Source organism: Callithrix jacchus, chromosome 1 (genome assembly GCF_049354715.1).
Source record: "Callithrix jacchus isolate 240 chromosome 1, calJac240_pri, whole genome shotgun sequence".
NCBI lineage: Eukaryota > Metazoa > Chordata > Mammalia > Primates > Cebidae > Callithrix > Callithrix jacchus.
In genome coordinates, this window is record NC_133502.1 from 74,265,481 (window position 1) to 74,285,180 (window position 19,700).

Consider the following 19,700-nt stretch of genomic DNA (forward strand, 5'->3'; position numbering starts at 1 on the left):
TTAAAGCCATAGCTTCTACAGGGAATGTTATTTGACCATCTTCTATTGCCCAATTTCCCACAAAAGCTAGTTTTTGAAAAAGAAGGCCAAGCATGTTAATGGAACTCCTGCTAATGGAGCCACGTGGCAAAGCTGGGGGACTGAAAGGCAGAGGCTGAAAGCGAGTGTGGAAATCTTAAGAACTGAAATGACTCGGTTGTGGCTGGGATAGGTGGGTGGCAAGAGCAAAGAGAAAAAGTGGACATTTGGTGGAATAAAGGAATCTCAGGGAGTAATGAGGATCTGAATGACTGTAGAAGGCCAAAGAAAAAAATTAAAAATGAATAGAGTAAATCAAGATAAAGAAATACAAAAAAGAAAAAAGGATAAAGGTCAAGAAAGGTATAAAAATTACAAGAAAAGGCAAAACGGAAGGGGAAGACAGAAGTTAAAGCATAGAAATGGCAAGAAGAGCAGAAATAAAAGGTCATGAGTGAAGGAAAGAAATATCATTCCAGGAAGTTTCTGCCTCAACAGTCAATAACAGTACGTCAAAGCCAAAATCCCAGCCTAAAGCACACAGTGATGGGCGTGGGGAGGAGAACCTCACCACCGCTGCCATGCTAGCTCACATCTTAAAACCTCGACCTGAAAACAAGACAGGCCTGGTGCTGTGATTCATGCCTGTAATTCCAGCACAAGGAATTGCTTGCGCCCTGGAGTTTGAGACCAGCCTGGGCAACACAGAGACTCCGACTCTTAAAAAAAAAATTAAAATATTAGCCAGGCATGGTGGTGTGTACCTGTAGTCCCAGTTACTTGGGAGGCTGAGGTTGGAGGGTTGCTTGAGCCCAGAGGGTTGAGGCTGCAGTGAGCTGTGATATGCCACTGCACTACAATGTGGGCAACAGAGCAAGACCCTGTCTCAAAAAAGTAAAAACAAAAAACAAAAAACAAAAAACTATAAGCTATGGATTCCTAGAAAATGAACTTCTGTTCCTGAAGTTTAATTAAAAGACACAAGATGGTCCATAAACATACTATAGTGGAAAGAAAATGATCCCAGCACACAGGGGCCGTGATGCAGGCTGCCGGCCACCAGACCAGACAGGAGGTCACCAAAGGGCTTTTAGTTAATGAAATTTTTCTACAAAGAAATCCAGAAGCCTAATGCACACATTGGAGACGCCCAATATGATTGCCAGGTAGGCAGCCTGCCTTTAAGCCGCTGAGTCCCCCCACCCCATTCCACCTCCTGTTCCCGGGATATTTTTGTAGAACTCCTCTGTGAGAGGACTCAGACTGGGTAGGTAAGTCCTGCAGCCTTTTATTTTTTATTTCTTTGAGACGGAGTCTCACTCCGTCACCCAGGCTGGAGTGCAATGGTGCGATCACGGCTCACTGCAACCTCTGCCTCCCAGGTTCAAGTGATTATCTTGCCTCAGCCTCCTGAGTAGCTGGGACTACAGGCGTGTGCCACCGCGCCCAGCTAATTTCTGTATTTTTAGTAGAGACAGGGTTTCAACATCTCGGCCAGGCTGGTCTTGAATTCCTGACCTCATGATCCACCTACCTCAGCCTCCCAAAGTGCTGGGATTACAGGCGTGAGCCACCGCGCCCGGCCTTAGTCTTTTATTTTTTAATGAATTGCTTGCCTAAACTGAAAATCAGGATATTTTACAAAAAAGAAAAAAAATGTCAACTTCCTTTTAAATAACTGGAGCTGTGGGCTCCTGGAAACAGCAACTGATGAGAGCTGAAAAACAGTCTTCTTCAATAAGTCACTTTTTTTTTGCCACAGTCCACAAGTGGCTAACGTCCTGAATTCTCATTATCTATCTGACTTTACAGCTACTCCTGCCCAGTGAGGTCCACTGGAAAATCCCTGGGACATATATGGCCTCTTAGGGATGTTCCAGCTCAAAACATTCTGCAGCTGTAGAAAATTATTACTATATTAAATTGTTACTAAACTACAAATTGCTAGTAAATTCCCATTTCAGTAAGGAGAAGTCACTGTTTCAGTCATTCTGTTCTCAAGCTGTAGCTCTTATATTTGCTTAGGCAGAAACCATGTTGGCAGTGTAATAAAATGAATAAGAATGTGGCTGACTGTCTTCTGCTTGTAGTTCTCATCCCTGTCCCAGCCACCTCCTCCCTTGCCCCTGCCCTCAATCCACCCCCAGCACTGAGTGGTTGCTGAAAGCAAGAACCCCTTCCTCCTCCTCCTGAGAACCTCACAGCCCAGCTTCACAATCAGGCACATGCGGATGTTTTCCTAGAGGCCTCCATACCCTGGTTCATTTGTTTCAGATATCTTAGGTTTTATGCTCCATTTACTCGGGTTAATCTGCAAATACCTACTCTGCGAATGCTCTAGTACATAATATTAGACACATCATCACTTGGGCCCTGGGGACGGATCCTTTATCCTATTGTTTAGTGGTTTCCTAATCACCAGGAGGAGCTAAAGAGTTGTTTTCTAAGCTGGTATCTCAGATACCTTTTACACTTCCTCTGATATTCAAGTTAGGTGGTAACAATGAATGGTGCACAAATGTAATGCATACACAATCTAAATGCTCCAAGTAACTACAGGAGCATCAGATTTCAAAATTCAGCATAAAAAATAAGTTTCCAGGTTCAGAGAATTCCTCTACCATCACTGTCTGGGGTGGCTCCAGGCACGTTCTTTACCTATCTCGAAGGTGGAGTTGTTGTTAAAGAAAGACATTTACGGCCGGGCGCGGTGGCTCAAGCCTGTAATCCCAGCACTTCGGGAGGTCGAGGCGGGTGGATCACGAGGTCAAGAGATCAAGACCATTCTGGTCAACATGGTGAAACCTCGTCTCTACTAAAAATACAAAAAATTAGCTGGGCATGGTGGCGCGTGCCTGTAATCCCAGCTACTCAGGAGGCTGAGGCAGGAGAATTGCCTGAACCCAGGAGGCGGAGTTTGGGGTGAGCCGAGATGGCGCCATTGCACTCCAGCCTGGGTAACAAGAGCAAAACTCCGCCTCAAAAAAAAAAAAAAAAAAAAAAGAAAGACATTTACTAACCATTCTACAACAGCTTTGAAATTCCATGAAATTATTCAAAATGCAGAACAAGGTGAGAACACGTGGAGAGGGTAGATTATGCAGGGCAGCTCTGGATTTCTAGACACTAGCTACATTTCTGACCCTGAAAAGGCAACCGATTTATGGATATGATTTTCGTTTCATCTAAGGGAGGTTTTCAAAGCTATAAATAGGCATTGTGAACTTTTGGCAAAAAAGGAAAGTATCAGTAAATCTGAGAAAAGTGGCCAGGCGCAGTGGCATGCACCTGTAATCCTACTACCAGGGAGGCTGTGGCAGAATGAACCTTTGAGCCCAGGAGTTCCAAGCCAGTCTGGACAACATAGTAAGACCCTCACCTTAAATATTATATATGTATTTGAAAAGTGGAAATTATAAACTAAAATCAGGATTTGTTCTCTTGAAAGTAGTCAAGTTTGGAAGAGGTGTAGTCGGGAGGATGTGATTCTTGCATTCCTCAGCCAGGCAAGGTGGTGTCGGGGAACACGATAAGCCAATATTGTCTGTCTGAGTTTTCGCAGCCTTGTCAGTAGAGATGTACTACCAGATAAGTTACGAACAAGAGTGAGTTCAAAACCACAGCATTGCCCTGGGAGGCTTTCCAAAAACCCAACTGATAGGTAATAAATATTTTAAAAATATGACTCGGGTGCTTATATTAACTGTGTGAGAATCGGAAAGGTAGAAGAGACAAGCTTAGGGAGTAGATCTGCTGCTCATGGTGGACACTAGGGATGGTACCTGGGCGTTCACTCTGCTCTTCTCTTTACTTTGGTGTTTGATTTTTTAAAAAGAAAGGGAGAAAAAGAAGTGGAGAGTCGTGGAGGCACTCGTCCCAGCCCCCAAGTAGTTCAAGCGGCGCAGGAGGGAGGTGGCTGGAGGAGGTCCTGCCCACCTGCCACACTCCGTATTTGGGCAAGCCTGTGAGTCACTGTCGGGAACAGGGCTCCCTTCGCCAAGGCCAGCACTACCCCACCATCCATTTATCGACGCAGGCAGTGTGCTGCGTGCCTCGACGGTCTAGCCCAGTGCTAGACTTAAGAAGTCGCAGCTAGGTGCTCTTTTTCCCATTTTTTTTTTTTTTTTACATCTCTTCAGTAGCCCGGGAATTTTTGGAAGAGAAGACGACCGCATCCAGTTAGAGGCCGAAATTACACTAAACATCTATTAGCTCAAGATCACAAGAAGAGATCCCGCGCGGTCATCTCAAGCCCCAGCACCCAACGCCAGTGGGCGTCCCAGCCCGGCGCACCGAAGCGCCGACCTTCACATCCTCCCAGGAACGCCGCACCCGCGTGGTGGGGGAGGGGGGGTGGGGGGGGGCAGATGGACCTCGACTAGCCTCGTTTTTCAGGCCTGTTACGCAACAACTTTGCAGCCGTCATCTTCGCCCTAATTGTGCAGGGGGCGGTGTTTGCGCGTGGAGCTTTTCCTCCCGGCTCCGGGCCGTCGCGGCTCTCAAGAGAGGTGCCGGGGCACTTTAATCGCTGCCTCCGCTGCGCAGCCCTGCGCAGCTGCCTCGACGGGCCAACCCATTCCCCGCCGCAGCGCGCCCCGAGCGTTGGCAGCTTGCCAGCCGCCACCCCCCGCCTTCCCTCCTGCCCATCACAAGGCAGAGGGCTCCTCTCGGGAGTGTGCGGGGAAGGGGAGGCCGAGGTCTCCGCCACGCCCGGGTAGCCGCAGCCCGCGGTGCTCGGTCGGCAACAGGTAACCGGGCCGGCCGTGGCTCTCGGGAAGACAAAAAGCGTCTCTGCGAGCGAGTGCGGGTCGCGGGGTGCGCAGAGCCACCGCGGCGACTCTGAAGGATGAAGGAAGCTAAGAGCGGACGGGGCGGGGAGGCTGTGGGCTCCGGTGCTCCTCTGCAGCCTCGCTTCGGTCGTGCGGGCCACGCGGGCCATTGCGCAATCGTCGTTACGCGGGGCATGGGGCGCCGGCCTTCGCGGGCGCTCGGACAGTGGTGGCCGCCACCGGGAAGGAACGCGAGCTGGTAGTGGCGCCGCCGCGGTGGGGAGCGGAGGGCGGGGACGCAGGGGCGGGGCCGCGGAAAGCCCGCCCCGGCCCGCCCCTGCCGCCGTGGCCATTGGCGGCGGTCCGGGGGCGGGTGCCGGCTCGGCGATTGGGGCCGCGGCCGCCAGTCACGCGGGGCGGGCGGGCGGCGACGTAGCGCGGCGCTCGGAACTGACCTACTAACACACATCTCTCGGCGCGGCCACGGCGCCCGCGGACCAGGCGCGCCCGCCAGCCTCCCGCGCCGCGCCCTCGCCGCCGCCCGCCTCCCGCCGCGGCCTCGGAGGCCCGGCCCGGCCCGAGCCCCGAGCGCCGCCGGCCCGGCTCCCGGCCGTCCCTTTCTTTCTCCTCGCCGGCCCGAGAGCAGGAACACGGTAAGCGCTCCGCCCACCGCCGGCCGGGGGCCCGGCGACCGCTCCCCGGGCGCGCTGCGGGCGGGCGGGTGGGCGCCGGGTGCTGGCCGCGCTGTGTGCCGTGTCGGGCTGTACGCTGCGCTAGCCAGCGGCGGGGAGTGCGCGCGGGGCATTCATTACATAAACTTTTGCTGCCCTGTCAGGATGGGACTCGCCACCTTAAGGTGGCTGCTTTGATTGCAGCGCCCTCGCGCCGGCACGTAGTCCTGGCTGCTGTTGCATAATGTCTCCTGATTTCAGGAAAATTGATGTTTTGGTGGAGAAGAGCGCCAGGAAGGCTAAGCCCTCCCCGAGCGGGAAGATGCTCTTTCCTCTCTAGTGTCTTTCCTTTCTCCTTCCTTCTCTGGGGCCGGCGGCATAGAGGCGGGGAGAGGAGTGGGTTGAGGAATGGGGAATAGTCTTGATTTGCTTGGTGAGGAAAAGGGTTGGTAGCGTGAACGGTGACGGCATTCGGAGAATGCCTGCGCGGCGTTTGTTTGTGTCAGGGGCTGTGTCTGCACAGACGTTTTCCACCCTGTTTGTCGTCAGCTTGTTTTACAAGCCCTCGGGAAGGTTGTGGGATTTGTCCTTTCATACATTGCATAATCTGCCCACGGTGAAATGTTGGCAAGGATTGCGGGCTGATGTGGGAATATGCTCGTATGTGTGGAATGATTTGATAATTGAGGCGCAGCGTTATTAGATCGTTATTTACGTCTGTATTACGTCCCAAATAAACGGGTTTCAAACGATACTACAAAACCTAAAAGCAAGAATTCCTCGGGTTGAATTCTGATCTTGGGTACTACTGGGGTTCGCCCTTTCAGTGTTCTCAGCTGTTATTTTTAAATCTAGGACGAACCATTGTGACGTTTACCTCCCCACCTTCCTAATTTTAATGCATTCCATTCGATCAGCCCCTTTTCTCACCTTATTGTCATCGCTTTTTCAAACACGACAAGACAGATCACATAATAGTTTCCTGGAAATGTTGCATTATGTAACTGCTGAATTTGCTGGCAGTGAGCATAGAGAGAGGGAGCTAATTACGTGATTTTATAATCTTGCTACAAAGAAAGTAGGACAGTCTCAGCCTTTAAGAATGTCACTATAACAGTTTTTTTTTTCCTTAAGGATATTTTGAACAGAAAAGTAGACAACCGGGTAAGCATGGAGTTTGCTCATGCTGCCGAATGTGTGTCTTTTGCCCTAAATGAAACGCGCGTTCTTCTAAATTTAGCCCTATCACATTTTAACAATTGTGGCCTCGCAGTGCTATTTCTGGTGTTTTCTCTAGGGCTGTGTGCAAATACAAGTTCAAGGCCATTTGCTGTAGTTTTAACTCCACGCCTTCGGAGACCTTTGATAAGATTGTATTTTTAGGAAGGCATTTCGCAGCGCCCGGTGATTTGCTGGATGCTGGCTCCCATTTATGTTTTTAAAGGACACTTTAGGAAACTGCCGTTCTCTGAGAACAGCAGGGAATGGCCAAGTGTCATCTTCTGTTCTTGGCTTTTGTAAATAACAACAGTAAATGAGGTCAGAAGTATTTATTTACCCTCAGAACAGATATGACCTATGGGAAACAGATATAGGTTAGTAGATTGTGTTTCTGTCTGGATACCCTAGTTTTACTCATGTGAAGATGTATGAATATGTAATTTGCCCAAATATTAAATTTCTTCCTGGACTGTTACATAGTGATGTGTGAATATAGGTAATTAATGTATGTATATGAACAGATTTCCCCCCCTAACGAAACATTTAAATTAAGTGCAGGGTTTTTTTGGGGGTGGGGGGTGGGTGGACATCTCTGGGACAGAGTATCTTACTCCAAATAATTGCAGTCGCTTTGTAAGTAGCTAGTTGCTCTAGGTCCCCAGCTTCGGACCCCGACCTACTTTGCAAGCTCGGGTGGGAGTCCCGGGCCTGTAGGGACCGCGTGGCGCCACCTTTCGATCGCGACCTTCCAGTGGCGCGTCCGTGCGGCCCCCAGTGCGCCGCTCCCTCCTGCGGACCGGTGGGGTCTGCGGGAAGCCAGGGCTGGGGGCGGGTCTGGTAGTGGCGGGCAGGAACCTCGGGTCGGGACCGAGAAGCGCCTCCAGGCGGTAGTTGGACTGGGGCTGCTCGGTGGCCTGCGCTCCTCCTCCCTGCCCCCTCCCCACATTCCTTTGTTCTGGCGCAGGGGGTCCTCCCGGCGCCGAGGCCCCGCTGCGCCGCCCACCCGGAGGGAGGAGGGTCTCTGAGAGGCGCCGCGTGGGGGCGCGGCCCGTGGAGCCCGGGCGCTAGGGACCGGCCGGGGCCGGCGTGCGGGTGCACTCTGGGTTCGCCCGGGCCGCGGGAGCCGGGGAGTCAGGGAGCCGGGGATCCCGGCACTCGCACGGAGAGGAAAGGGGCAGCCCGGGCGACCCGGAGCGCCTGTGTCTCGGCGGCCCTCTCTCATATGGGGCAAATCTAGGGGCCTTGACTCCGCGCCTGTTTTGCGGTGAGGTTCTGAAACCTGCAGACACCTTTGTTCCAGGAGTCTTCATTGTATTTTTGAGCCAAGCGTGTCTCCGTTATGGAAGTGAAAAAGACCTTAAGGAAACCTCCAAAGGTCCACCGACCACAAAAATTGGTGGAGGGGGCGCTCCAGTATTGATAGTGATTAAAAGGAAGGCCTCAGCTTGACTTTGGCCAGTTGAGCCGATGTTTTTTTTACCTTTAATTTATGTGGTCAAAGGCTAAAGTAGAGAGAACACTGATCTCCAGAGTTCAAAATAAAATCAAAACGCCCAAATAGACGCTGCTGTCCTAATGTAAAACTACAGTCGTTCATCCTGGCATAAAGACTTTCAAGATTGTACACATGCAGTAATTCACAGTGAATTCATGGAGACATCACAGATGTTTTCCTGAAGCATGTCAACGCAATCTGCTCTTTGTTGAAAACTGACCAAAAACTTGGCTTCTATGGGATCATATCCTACACCTTATCCCTAATCAGTTTCCCTAGTTATAGGCTTTCAGTAGTTAGAGAATAGGCTTTGGTGAGGTACAGATCCTAAGAGCGCAGGCCCTAGGCTCACAAGAGCCCTGGGTCCCAGGCCCCAGCTTATTTTCCTCCACTGTCCTGATTTCTGTCACTCTCCAGGGTAAACTGAGGGAATAAAACCTGTTGAACTAGTTGGTTGTAAGGAGTTCAATAAATGTTTCCTGTGTAATGGACCAGGAACCAGAATCTTTATGTGTGTGTGTCAGTATTTACCTTCATTTTTCTCTGTGTAAATCTCTGCAGTAAAAGTAAGGATTAATGTTGCAATTAAGTCCATATCTTTCTTGAGATACTTTCTTTGTTCTAATAATTTTTTTTTTCTGAAAACTTTGCCATTGTGTTCAATGTTGATTTCAGTTTGAGGGGAATTCCTGACAGGATTGCAGAAACTCAAACTTCCCAAATCATTGGGTTAATGTTTTGGGGAGCTGTTTGAAGGAATAGAAAGATGACTCGATTATAGTAGCAGGAATGAAGTGAGAAGTGCCAAATATTAATAGTTCAGCCTTTTCCAATTCCCTTACACATTCTGTGACTAATCTTCTGTAGCCTAGATGATTTCTGTGTCTAAAACTTTGTGGTCTGAGATCAGCAGTAGACGGTGAGACCCCACAGATCAACTGTCTTGTAGGGGGTGTATGTAGCCTGAAAATTAAGGCCAGTCCTGTGAAACTGTTGATATTTGACCCTTTCGACTAACAGAAGAAAATTTCATTTGGCACTTGCAACATAGATCAGTGCTTCAGTAAGAGTCATGAGCAGCCTGGAACCGATAGGCATCGTGGCCTTTTGATACTGATCTTTCTTCAGAAAAGAGATTAACAGTTAGTATTTACTAAACACTTACTCTGCTTGTGCCAGGCACAGTGTTGAGGGCCTCTGTTATCACCCACGTTTCATAGATGAGGAAGTGGAAACTCGGAGAACTGAATTAGCAAGCCAGGTCGCAGAGCCTGAAAACTAGATGGGGAAATTTGCACCTCAACAAAGTTGAAACAATTTCCTTTTCTGTGTTAAAGGCTTATCTTTGTGCAGTGCAGTTATAACATCACTGTGATGCAATAGCCTGAAAATGAAGGCCCTTTGTGAGAGGCCTTTTGGGCGTTGAGCAATGTGCCTGACTCACCAGCTGAGTGGATTTTTCTAGTTGACCTTGCCTTGGTCATTAAAGTGAATTTTGAGATGTAAATGCGATTGCAGCATGGAATGGAAAAGGTGCAGTCATGTTGCCTAGGTTTTATTTTTACCCAAGTTAAGCTCATATACTTCATGATTTCCATTGTAATCCAGATGGCATTGATGCTGTTAAAGTTGTTTATTTTTAATTTGTATTGAGGAATGAGAGCACACTTGGGATTCAATTCAAAATATAACAGAAACAATGTAATTGAAATTTCCTTTAATATTCATTTCTTGTTTTTGTAAGGTATGCCTGTATTTCACAGGGTTTAACACATTGTTTGATATCCTGTTATTTTTCTAAATTATATTTGAGTTGATTTCTATCCAGGTTGGACTTGTATGAGAATGTCGAAAGACAGTTGACCTTTGAGCACAGACATTACATAAGAATTTTTCAGTTTCAAAATGAATTTTTATACTATCACCCCCAGTTATCTTTCACATTTCTTTGCAAGTAACTTTACTGTAGTTAAAAAACAAAACAAAACCAAACGAACAAACAAAAAATGCCCAAAACAGTTTCTCGTGTGGCTTTAATAAAAGAGCATAAGCTTGTTTTTATGATAAGAGAGTTTTCTGGAGATTTACTAGATGCCATTTGTTATTAATCTGTGCTTTGAGGGCTCAGTTTCATAGGAATCAGAATAATGTTTATAAGCCTTTTAATTATCAGAACATGATGTCTTTTATTAATTAGCTTTTTAGGGGTCTTATACTATAATTAACTGGCCTTCAGATAAACACTAAAAATAAACATTTTAAAGTCCACTGTATCCATAAAGTATAAAATGACATTTATAATCATCCACTGATTGAAAAGTGGAAGAAGAAATTAAAAAGCCAAGTGAGGCAAGTTGGGATGATTCTACATTATCATTAGAAACTTTCAAGAACTTTCTCGATCTGACTACCCCCCGCCCACCATTTTTGCCATCATTACACCATGTTGCATGTGTTACTTACCCACCGGAGAATTTCCTACAACTGGGTTACTTTCTGATTGTTAGTGTCCTTTGAAGATTTCAGAGGAGTGCTATACTGATCAATTACCTTTTCAGAAGTTTCGAGACTATTAACGGTCCCCATTTTTTAAGTTTCTATAGATTTTTAAAAAATTATTACTGTTCTATTTTTCTCCCACATTACTCTCCATCTTTAGTGAGAGCTGTTCTTATTTCTCAAGCCATGCAGTTAATCATTTGATCATGCTAGTGTGTATGTGCTTACTCTGTGCAGGCTTCAGAATAATTTAATTGTGTATTAGGTTACCAACACTGACCACCTCTTGAAGAATGTTGTTATACTATTTCATATTTCAATTACTTAAATTACATCAGTGATGTAATAAAAGGCAATGCTGTCATCATATTTATTAAATTTAAATTTAATTTTCAACTAGTCCTTTGTTGAACTTGAAATATTTTCATTTATCATAAACTAGATCAGGCTTTGACACATTTATTTACAGAGGCACCCAAATAGAAAAAGTAGGTCAATTTGTTGCTATGACAGAGTAGATCCTGGCAGTGTGCGAGTGTGTGTGTGTGTGTGTGTGTGTGTGTGTTTTGCCTGTCTTGATCAAGTATACATTTCTAACTTTGGGGTAAGCTGCTGCTTGGGGACAGAGTGGCCCTTAGAGAGGTTTAACATAGTTTTCTAAATTTAAAACTACTTTTCTTTTTCATCGGGATTAGAAAATTCTCTTGCAACTTCAGTGTTTTCTGACTTTTTTCATTCCCCATGTCCGCTGGGTTGTACACGTGTAGTGAATTATTTTCATATTTCATCTCTGCTTTTTAAATACGAGATTGTTTCTGATTCATAAAAAGAAGTAAAGCATTTCATTGACACAGACACTGTGAATTTTACCCACAGGAAAACAATGTAGGGTTAACATGTTGCTAGTATTAATAGTTTAAAAGTATAAAGAGATGTGAATTGATTAATTGATTTTGTTTTTTCATAAAAACGAAATTTGTCTCAAAAATAAGCAACTGCTGTCTTACTGGAGAGATGGCTTACAGTTTAACGAAACTTAGGTATCTTAAAGGTCATTTTTTTTCCCTTTACTGTTATGTGTATTATACAACAGACAGAAAACAATAGATTCAGAGAGTAGAGGGAAAATAAGATAATTCCATCATGTTTCCAAATCATTCGGCATATCAAATAGTATTTCATCTTCTATTGACGGAATTTTAAAATCAAAATATATATAGCAATTTGCAATAAAACTTACCCTTTAGAGAGAATTAATAACAAAATGTTCTCAGATGATTTTAATGTTTAAACTCTTAGTAAGATTTTAGATGATTCAAACAAAACATGTTTATTCTCTTTTGTAGTTTGAATTCTTAAACATTATTTCTGTGAGAGATCAGGTAGGGACCAGGGACGATAATAAGGGTCTATCAATAAACATAAGTAATGAGATAACTCCTCAAGGATAAATTTGGTCTAGAATTATTGTTATGAGGTTAGATTCTTTTATATAATTTTCTAAACCAAATCTTGTTCTTAATTACAAATAATATTTAGGTCATCTGACTTAAAATCTTGGCATATGAAAAAGAATTCTTACTTATAGAAATAGTTTGATGAACTATAAAAAAGCATTAATTAGTGATGGCACCTTCAGAGTGTGTACAGAAAAGTATGTCAACTGGTATGTAATAATACCTGCTCTTAAATTTCTCTTTTTTATTTGTGTTTTCAAGGAGAGTCATATCATCTAATGTGTGTAATGAAGTTAATCATGCTGAATACACTGACATCATAGAATTGGCATGTAGTGTCAATTATTCACCAAAAAAGAAACTTAAGCAATGACGAATATACCACAACATTAGATGTTGATTTAAAATGATGATGCATAGATAAAGTAATTGTTAAATTAATCATAAGGGAAAATACTGAGGCTTGAAATAAATTTGTTAGGTTACCATAAATCCTGAGGCTTTTTGAAGGCATGGTAAACTACCTTTGCATTTGCTTTAAGTTTATTGTTGAGGGGCATAAGGAGAACCCAGAGCCCATCTGTGCCCAACTGCCGTGTGGTCTTGAGAAGGTAAGCCTGTCTTCTAGCTGATTAAGCTGAAAAATGAGAGAGTCAGAGAGACACTGCCCCGCCCCCACCCTCCATGCCTCATGTTGAAAACAGACTACACTCTTGGTTTTGTTAAAAAAAAAAGAGAGAAATCATAGGTGACAGTGTCCACAGCTATCATATTTCTTGTTCTCTATTTAACATAATTAGAATCGCCAGGAGATTAAAATTTTAGCAGAGATATGAAAGTTAATAAAATGTTATCTCAATTCATAAATAGTGCCAGGATCTGAAACAACTCTAGGGAGGATGGAGAAAAGTTGTAGATAGTATCTTTGCTGGCTTAAAGAAGTTAAGACCACATCTAAAAGAAGTTAAGATAGCATAGTGCCTTAGTGCACCCAAAGTAACTTAGTAATGGGTGTGTATTACTCAGAAATGAAAGTGACACAGAAGAGAACTGTATGTAAATGAGACTGCATTGCACAGATGCAGAACAACCTGGGAAAGTGTAGGAGAGAGTAAAGGAACTGGGCTGGAATGTGAGCTCTGCCATTTAACCAGCTGTGTGACACTGGGCAAGTCACTTGACTTCTCTGAATCTTAGTTTTCTCAACTGAAAGTGAATGAAAGGAGGTCAGGCTCCCAGGGCCCGTTTTGTGGTAAGTGTCTAATAAATGGCACCTATTATGATTGTTTTTGTTATTATCTCCATGACGAGAATAAAGCCTGCACCCCAGGCCCCTATCTGTGCAGCTCTACACTCACACCTGGTTCCCCTCTGCTCACCTGTTTGTCTCCCACCCACAACTGTGGGTGTCGGGAGCTTGGTTTTTTCCTCCCTGTTTATGCATCCCAGTCTCCCCTTGTGTCCGGTACACAGTAGGTGCTCCATATGTGTTGAATAAATCAATTAATGAATAAGAGAAACCCTCTGTTAATAAGTAAAATATCTTTTTTAGAATTCACATGACAACATTAAAAAGAAAGCATCAAAAAAGTTTTCTGATTACAAAACTGTCTTATATAAGGTATATGGGTGACTGTCATTCAAATGCTGAGCACCTAATATCTTCAGGTTTTTGCTAGAAGACTCAAAGTATATTTTAATTTCCGTCCTGAAGTAATCACAGTGTAGTTGAGCACAAAAGACAAACATGTGGAAAGACACACATTGTGCCTCTCTCTATTATCCCACAATGCTGATAAACTCTTCCGTACTGCAAGATTATTTGATACATGATATTACAGAAAATATCCTAAGGTAGTGTGGTGATTTGCCACTGAGTTGTAGAGATCATGAATGCAATACATACAGATGAGAGAAAAATAATGACACATCATGAAATTCAAATAGGAAGATGATTAAAAACAAATGAAGTAGCTGGGTGCAGTGGCTCACGCCTGTAATCCCAGCACTTTGGGAGGCTGAGGCAGCTGGATTTTGAGGTCAGGTGTTCGAGACCAGCCTGGCCAAAATAGTGAAACCCTGTCTCTACTAAAAATATAAAAAATTAGCAGAGCAGGGTGGCGAGCACCTGTAATTCCAGCTACTCGGGAGGCTAAGGCTGGAGAATCGCTTGAACCTGGGAGGTGGAGGCTGCAGTGAGCTGAGATCGTGCTACTGCACTCCAGCCTGGACAGCAGAGCAAGACTCTGTATCCAAAAAAAAAATAGTATTGCTTTACTAAATGATAAAGATTCCTTCTCTGCAACATCACTGCTGACTGTGACATACTCCTTGCCTTCATTTCCCATTAAAGTTCCATTATCAAAAAACAAACAGAAACTTGGTATTAATAATCACAAATTTCTCTGAGTTACAACTAGCTGTTCCATTTACTGTGTTGGCTCAGTTTAATGGGCAAAAACATGGCATGAAATGTTATTCTTTATGATCCTGAAATTATTACATCATTCCTTTCATTCCTTCTGGAAAAGACAAAAGAAGCTGGCAGGCTTTTCCAATTGATAAAAGTAAACTTCATGTTATTAGTCGTGATGAAACTAGGCATAAGAAAGAGATAGTGACATCATGTAAGAACACTACATCTTTTTAATATGGTAGGATAAAGTGCCACTGTGTGCAGATCATGCTGACGGAAACATTGTCGTACCATGTCTACTTTTTGAAAAGTATTACCAGCTGGAACATTAGGCAGAGAATCGGTGTCTAGAAACAGTAAGATTCAGAAGCCCCCATGCAACAATTGCTATCCGAACATAACATGGATTTTATTATCTCCAGTCAAGGCAACTGTCAGGCCAAATTTGTACTGTGTTTCATCACTGGGGAGAAAACTAATGGATGATTCTATTTTTGAGTTGTTATATTTTGCTTGAAACTAATTAATATAACTGAAAGAACCTTTTTCTGTATCTATATTCTCTTGGTTTAAAATAATTTTGTTTCAAGACTGCACTGTACTTTTAAAAATCCCTTTGAATAATAACTTTTTTAGTCCAAAATTACTACATAACTGAAATCTGAAATCCATTTTGACAGAATTTTCAAGATCACAAAAAGTATTTTGGAGACTTCAGTCTTGAATGTTTGATAGAACAATTCAAAGGAATCAGAAAAAGGAATTTCTAATCTCTTAAGCTCAGATGCTTGTAAAGAGATGGCTTGATGGAGAAGATCCCTTTGATTTAGATGCAGTGAGTCACCTGGTAGGATTTGCTGGGATATAAGCCCCCCAGGCAGTCATGGGTGTTGATGGGCAGGTTTATGTTCACATTAAGGTGCAGATTAAAACCAATAGCTCTATTGTTAGTGGGCTTTTACTTTAGTTTTTGTAGAAGAAATTTGTCTCCATTTATGTTTTATTCCATAGAGGAGTGCAGAACTTTTTGTACTGAAGCTAAAGTTTACCTGGTAAACTCCCTTTTAAGAGGTGAGCATATTTGCTTGGCAGTGATATAAATATTAGGTAACATCATTTAGAAGTACCATGGTATGCATGTACTGTTTAGAAACCTACCAACCAGAGGCTATCTGTCATTTCCTTCCTGTAATTGCCCACACCCAACTATTTCTCCATTTCTCCTCATTAAATACAGCCTTCCTCTATTTCTCCCTGGGCAGAGGTTATTTTATTTTATTTTTTCCTCACTTTTCTGGACCACATATTCTCTTACTGATAGGTCTCCTTAGGGATTTGCCCTTTACAGCTTTATAGTTTAGGTATTTGGGAACTTATTTCCTTTTTGAGAATGCTAACTTGTTGAAAGAAAGAACTGTGACTGTGCTTCATCTGTGCTTGCATGCCCTCAATGCTTAGCATATTTCCTTGTATATAATTTTTAATAAACATTTATCCAATGAATGACTGTTTTTTTTTTTTAATTCATGTATTGCAGATAACCAGAGAGACCCAACTTCATTCAGTAAGGAACCTGACGGATTTATCCCAGGCAATAGAACAAAAGGAAGAATATTGATGGATTTTAAACCACAGTTTTTAAACAGCTTGAGCATACGGGGAAATTAATTTGTTCTCCCACACACATATATAGGGTAAGGTTGTTTCTGATGCAGCTGAGGAAAATGCAGACCATCAAAAAGGAGCAGGCATCTCTTGATGCCAGTAGCAATGTGGACAAGATGATGGTCCTTAACTCTGCTTTAACGGAAGTGTCTGAAGACTCCACAACAGGTGAGGAGCTGCTTCTCAGTGAAGGAAGTGTGGGGAAAAACAAATCTTCTGCGTGTCGGAGGAAACGGGAATTCATTCCCGATGAAAAGAAAGATGCTATGTATTGGGAAAAAAGGCGGAAAAATAATGAAGCTGCCAAAAGATCTCGTGAGAAGCGTCGACTGAATGACCTGGTTTTAGAGAACAAACTAATTGCACTGGGAGAAGAAAATGCCACTTTAAAAGCTGAGCTGCTTTCACTAAAATTAAAGTTTGGTTTAATTAGCTCCACAGCATATGCTCAAGAGATTCAGAAACTCAGTAATTCTACAGCTGTGTACTTTCAAGACTACCAGACTTCCAAATCCAGTGTGAGCTCATTTGTGGATGAGCACGAACCCTCGATGGTGACGAGTAGTTGTATTTCTGTCATTAAACACTCTCCTCAAAGCTCGCTGTCCGATGTTTCAGAAGTATCCTCGGTAGAACACACGCAGGAGAACTCTGTGCAGGGAAGCTGCAGAAGTCCTGAAAACAAGTTCCAGATTATCAAGCAAGAGCCGATTGAATTAGAGAGCTACACGAGAGAGCCAAGAGATGACCGAGGCTCTTATACAGCGTCCATCTATCAAAACTATATGGGGAATTCTTTTTCTGGGTATTCACACTCTCCCCCACTACTGCAAGTCAACCGATCCTCCAGCAACTCCCCAAGAACATCGGAAACCGACGATGGCGTGGTTGGAAAGTCATCTGATGGAGAAGATGAGCAACAGGTGCCTAAGGGCCCCATCCATTCTCCAGTTGAACTTAAGCACGTGCATACAACAGTGGTTAAAGTTCCAGAAGTGAATTCCTCTGCCTTGCCACACAAGCTCCGGATCAAAGCCAAAGCCATGCAGATCAAAGTAGAAGCCTTTGATAATGAATTTGAGACCACGCAAAAACTTTCCTCACCTATTGACATGACATCTAAAAGACATTTCGAACTCGAAAAGCATAGTGCCCCAAGTATGGTACATTCTTCTCTTACTCCTTTCTCAGTGCAAGTGACTAACATTCAAGATTGGTCTCTCAAATCGGAGCACTGGCATCAAAAAGAACTGAGTGGCAAAACTCAGAATAGTTTCAAAACTGGAGTTGTTGAAATGAAAGACAGTGGCTACAAAGTTTCTGACCCAGAGAATTTGTATTTGAAGCATGGGATAGCAAACTTATCTGCAGAGGTTGTCTCACTTAAGAGACTTATAGCCACACAACCAATCTCTGCTTCAGACTCTGGGTAAATTACTACTGAGTAAGAGCTGGGCATTTAGAAAGATGTCATTTGCAAAAGAGCAGTCCGTTTTGTATTATGCTGAATTTTCACTGGACCTGTGATGTCATTTCACTGTGATGTGCACATGTTGTCTGTTTGATGTCTTTTTGTGCACAGATTATGATGAAATTAGATTGTGTTATCACTCTGCCTGTGTATAGTCAAATAGTCCATGCAAAGGCTGTATATATTGAACATTATTTTTGTTGTTCTATTACAAAGTGTGTAAGTTACCAGTTTCAATAAAGGATTGGTGACAAACACAGAACTCCTGCTCCACTGTATTTGATTTGATGGAAAAGAAAAATCAATTTAAGTCACAAAAATAAATATTAAGATATTTCATATGGGGGAGTTTTCTCCCCTGAATAAGAGAAAATTGAAATGCTAAGTTCAGCAAATAATTTGTTTTACCAGGCTATCAGTTGGAAAACCTTTTTTTTTTTTTTTTTTTTTTTTTTTGAGACGGAGTCTTGCTCTGTTGCCAGGCTGGAGTGCAGTGGCATGGTCTTGGCTCACTGCAACCTCCGCCTTCTGAGGTCAAGTGATTCTCCTGCCTCAGCCTCCCAAGTAGCTGGGATTACAGGCACGTGCCACCATGCCTGGCTAATTTTTTGTAGTTTTAGTAGAGATGGGGTTTCACCATATTAGCCAGGGTGGTCTTGATCTTCTGACCTCTTGATCCACCCGCCTCAGCCTCCCAAAGTGCTAGGATTACAGGCATGAGCCACTGCACCCGGCCTAGAAAACCTTCCAAAGAGAAAGAAAAAAAATAATAACAGTAAATTTTCTTGCATCTGAAACTAATTCACTAAATTATATTATATATTTTTCTTTAAGATTATCTCTATAATTTTCTTAAGTAGAAAAATCCAAGCTGTTTGATAACAGCCTCTCTTTTGTTGTCTACCCTTTAAGTATGACACATGGATATGGAGAGTTGAATCACTGACACATTTTATTAGAGTCTGTTTTAAAAAAGCAGATGAAGACCAAGGATGAGGCATTTTTATGTTATTATAAGTCTTAACAGTTCTAGAGTATAACAATCTAGGAAACTAAGCTAAACACTATTTTCATTTAGTTTCTAAATTTCAAAGAACACATCACTTACCACATGCCAACATATATAGTCTGAGTTTATATAATGACATCTTAAAAGATTTATTTTAATGATGAATATAAAGAATGGCTCTAGGCCGGGCCTGCTGCCTTATACCTATAATCCCAGCACTTTTGGAGTGTGGGCTGAGGTGGGCAGATCACTGAGGTCAGGAGTTTATGACTAGCCTGACCAACATGGTGAAACCCCATCTCTACTAAAAGTACAATAATTACCCAGGGGTGGTGGTGCAGGCCTGTAATTCCAGCTACTCAGGAGGCTGAGGCAGGAGAATCACTTGAACCCAGGAGGCGGAGGTTGCAATGAGCCAAGATGTTGCCACTGGACTCCAGCCTGGGTGACAGAGCAAGACTCTTGTCTCAAAAAAAAAAAAAAAAAAAAATGGCTCTAGGTCTTCAGATATTAGCTTAAAAATTATAACATCCAAAAATTTTTTCTAAGTTAATTGAGGATAAGACCGTTATTGGGTATTTGTCCAAGACCCTCAGTTGCCTTATAGAAGTAAGAGCGGTCAAATGCGGACCAGGTGCTTCCATTGCAATGCGTGACTGGCATCTGCCTCTGTTTCTGGGATGAGGTTGGGTTGCGGGATAGTTGGGGTTGGTACGTGGTCTAGGCATTAGGCACAGATTTCTCCAGAGGTAACTGCTCACCAAAGCCCTCTCCAGAATCATCTCTTTCCACACTGACCTCTTTTCTATTCTAGAAGTGGGTAAAAGACTTGAGCAGTCCTGGAACAAGTGCAGAGTGACAGTGACTCAGCCCTCACTTCCCACCAGCCTCTCATGTTGGCAGGGAGGCAAAATACAAGCAGGAAGAGCCCAAGGGTAGCATCCCATTTTAGGAGTCTGCAGTCTTTGTGACTGTCCTCTTTGAGTACAAGCCTGATTTTTGATATGCT

At 43.5% G+C, this 19,700-nt stretch overlaps 2 protein-coding genes across 2 annotated transcripts in view; both read left to right on the forward strand.

Annotated features, from left to right (window-relative positions):
• Positions 1-4,519: 4,519 nt before the first annotated feature.
• The window catches only part of AUH (AU RNA binding methylglutaconyl-CoA hydratase), a 211,340-nt gene continuing 196,159 nt past the window's right edge, over positions 4,520-19,700 (forward strand). The window contains exon 1 of the mRNA XM_078365598.1: positions 4,520-4,766. The gene's annotated coding sequence lies outside the window, so the exon portion shown is untranslated. The remainder of the gene's footprint in view (positions 4,767-19,700) is intronic.
• Positions 5,251-17,944, forward strand: NFIL3 (nuclear factor, interleukin 3 regulated). Its single transcript, XM_002742704.6, has 2 exons — positions 5,251-5,440; positions 16,084-17,944. The coding sequence occupies exon 2, from the start codon at positions 16,256-16,258 to the stop codon at positions 17,642-17,644; it is 1,389 nt and encodes a 462-aa protein (XP_002742750.1). The 5' UTR covers positions 5,251-5,440; positions 16,084-16,255; the 3' UTR covers positions 17,645-17,944.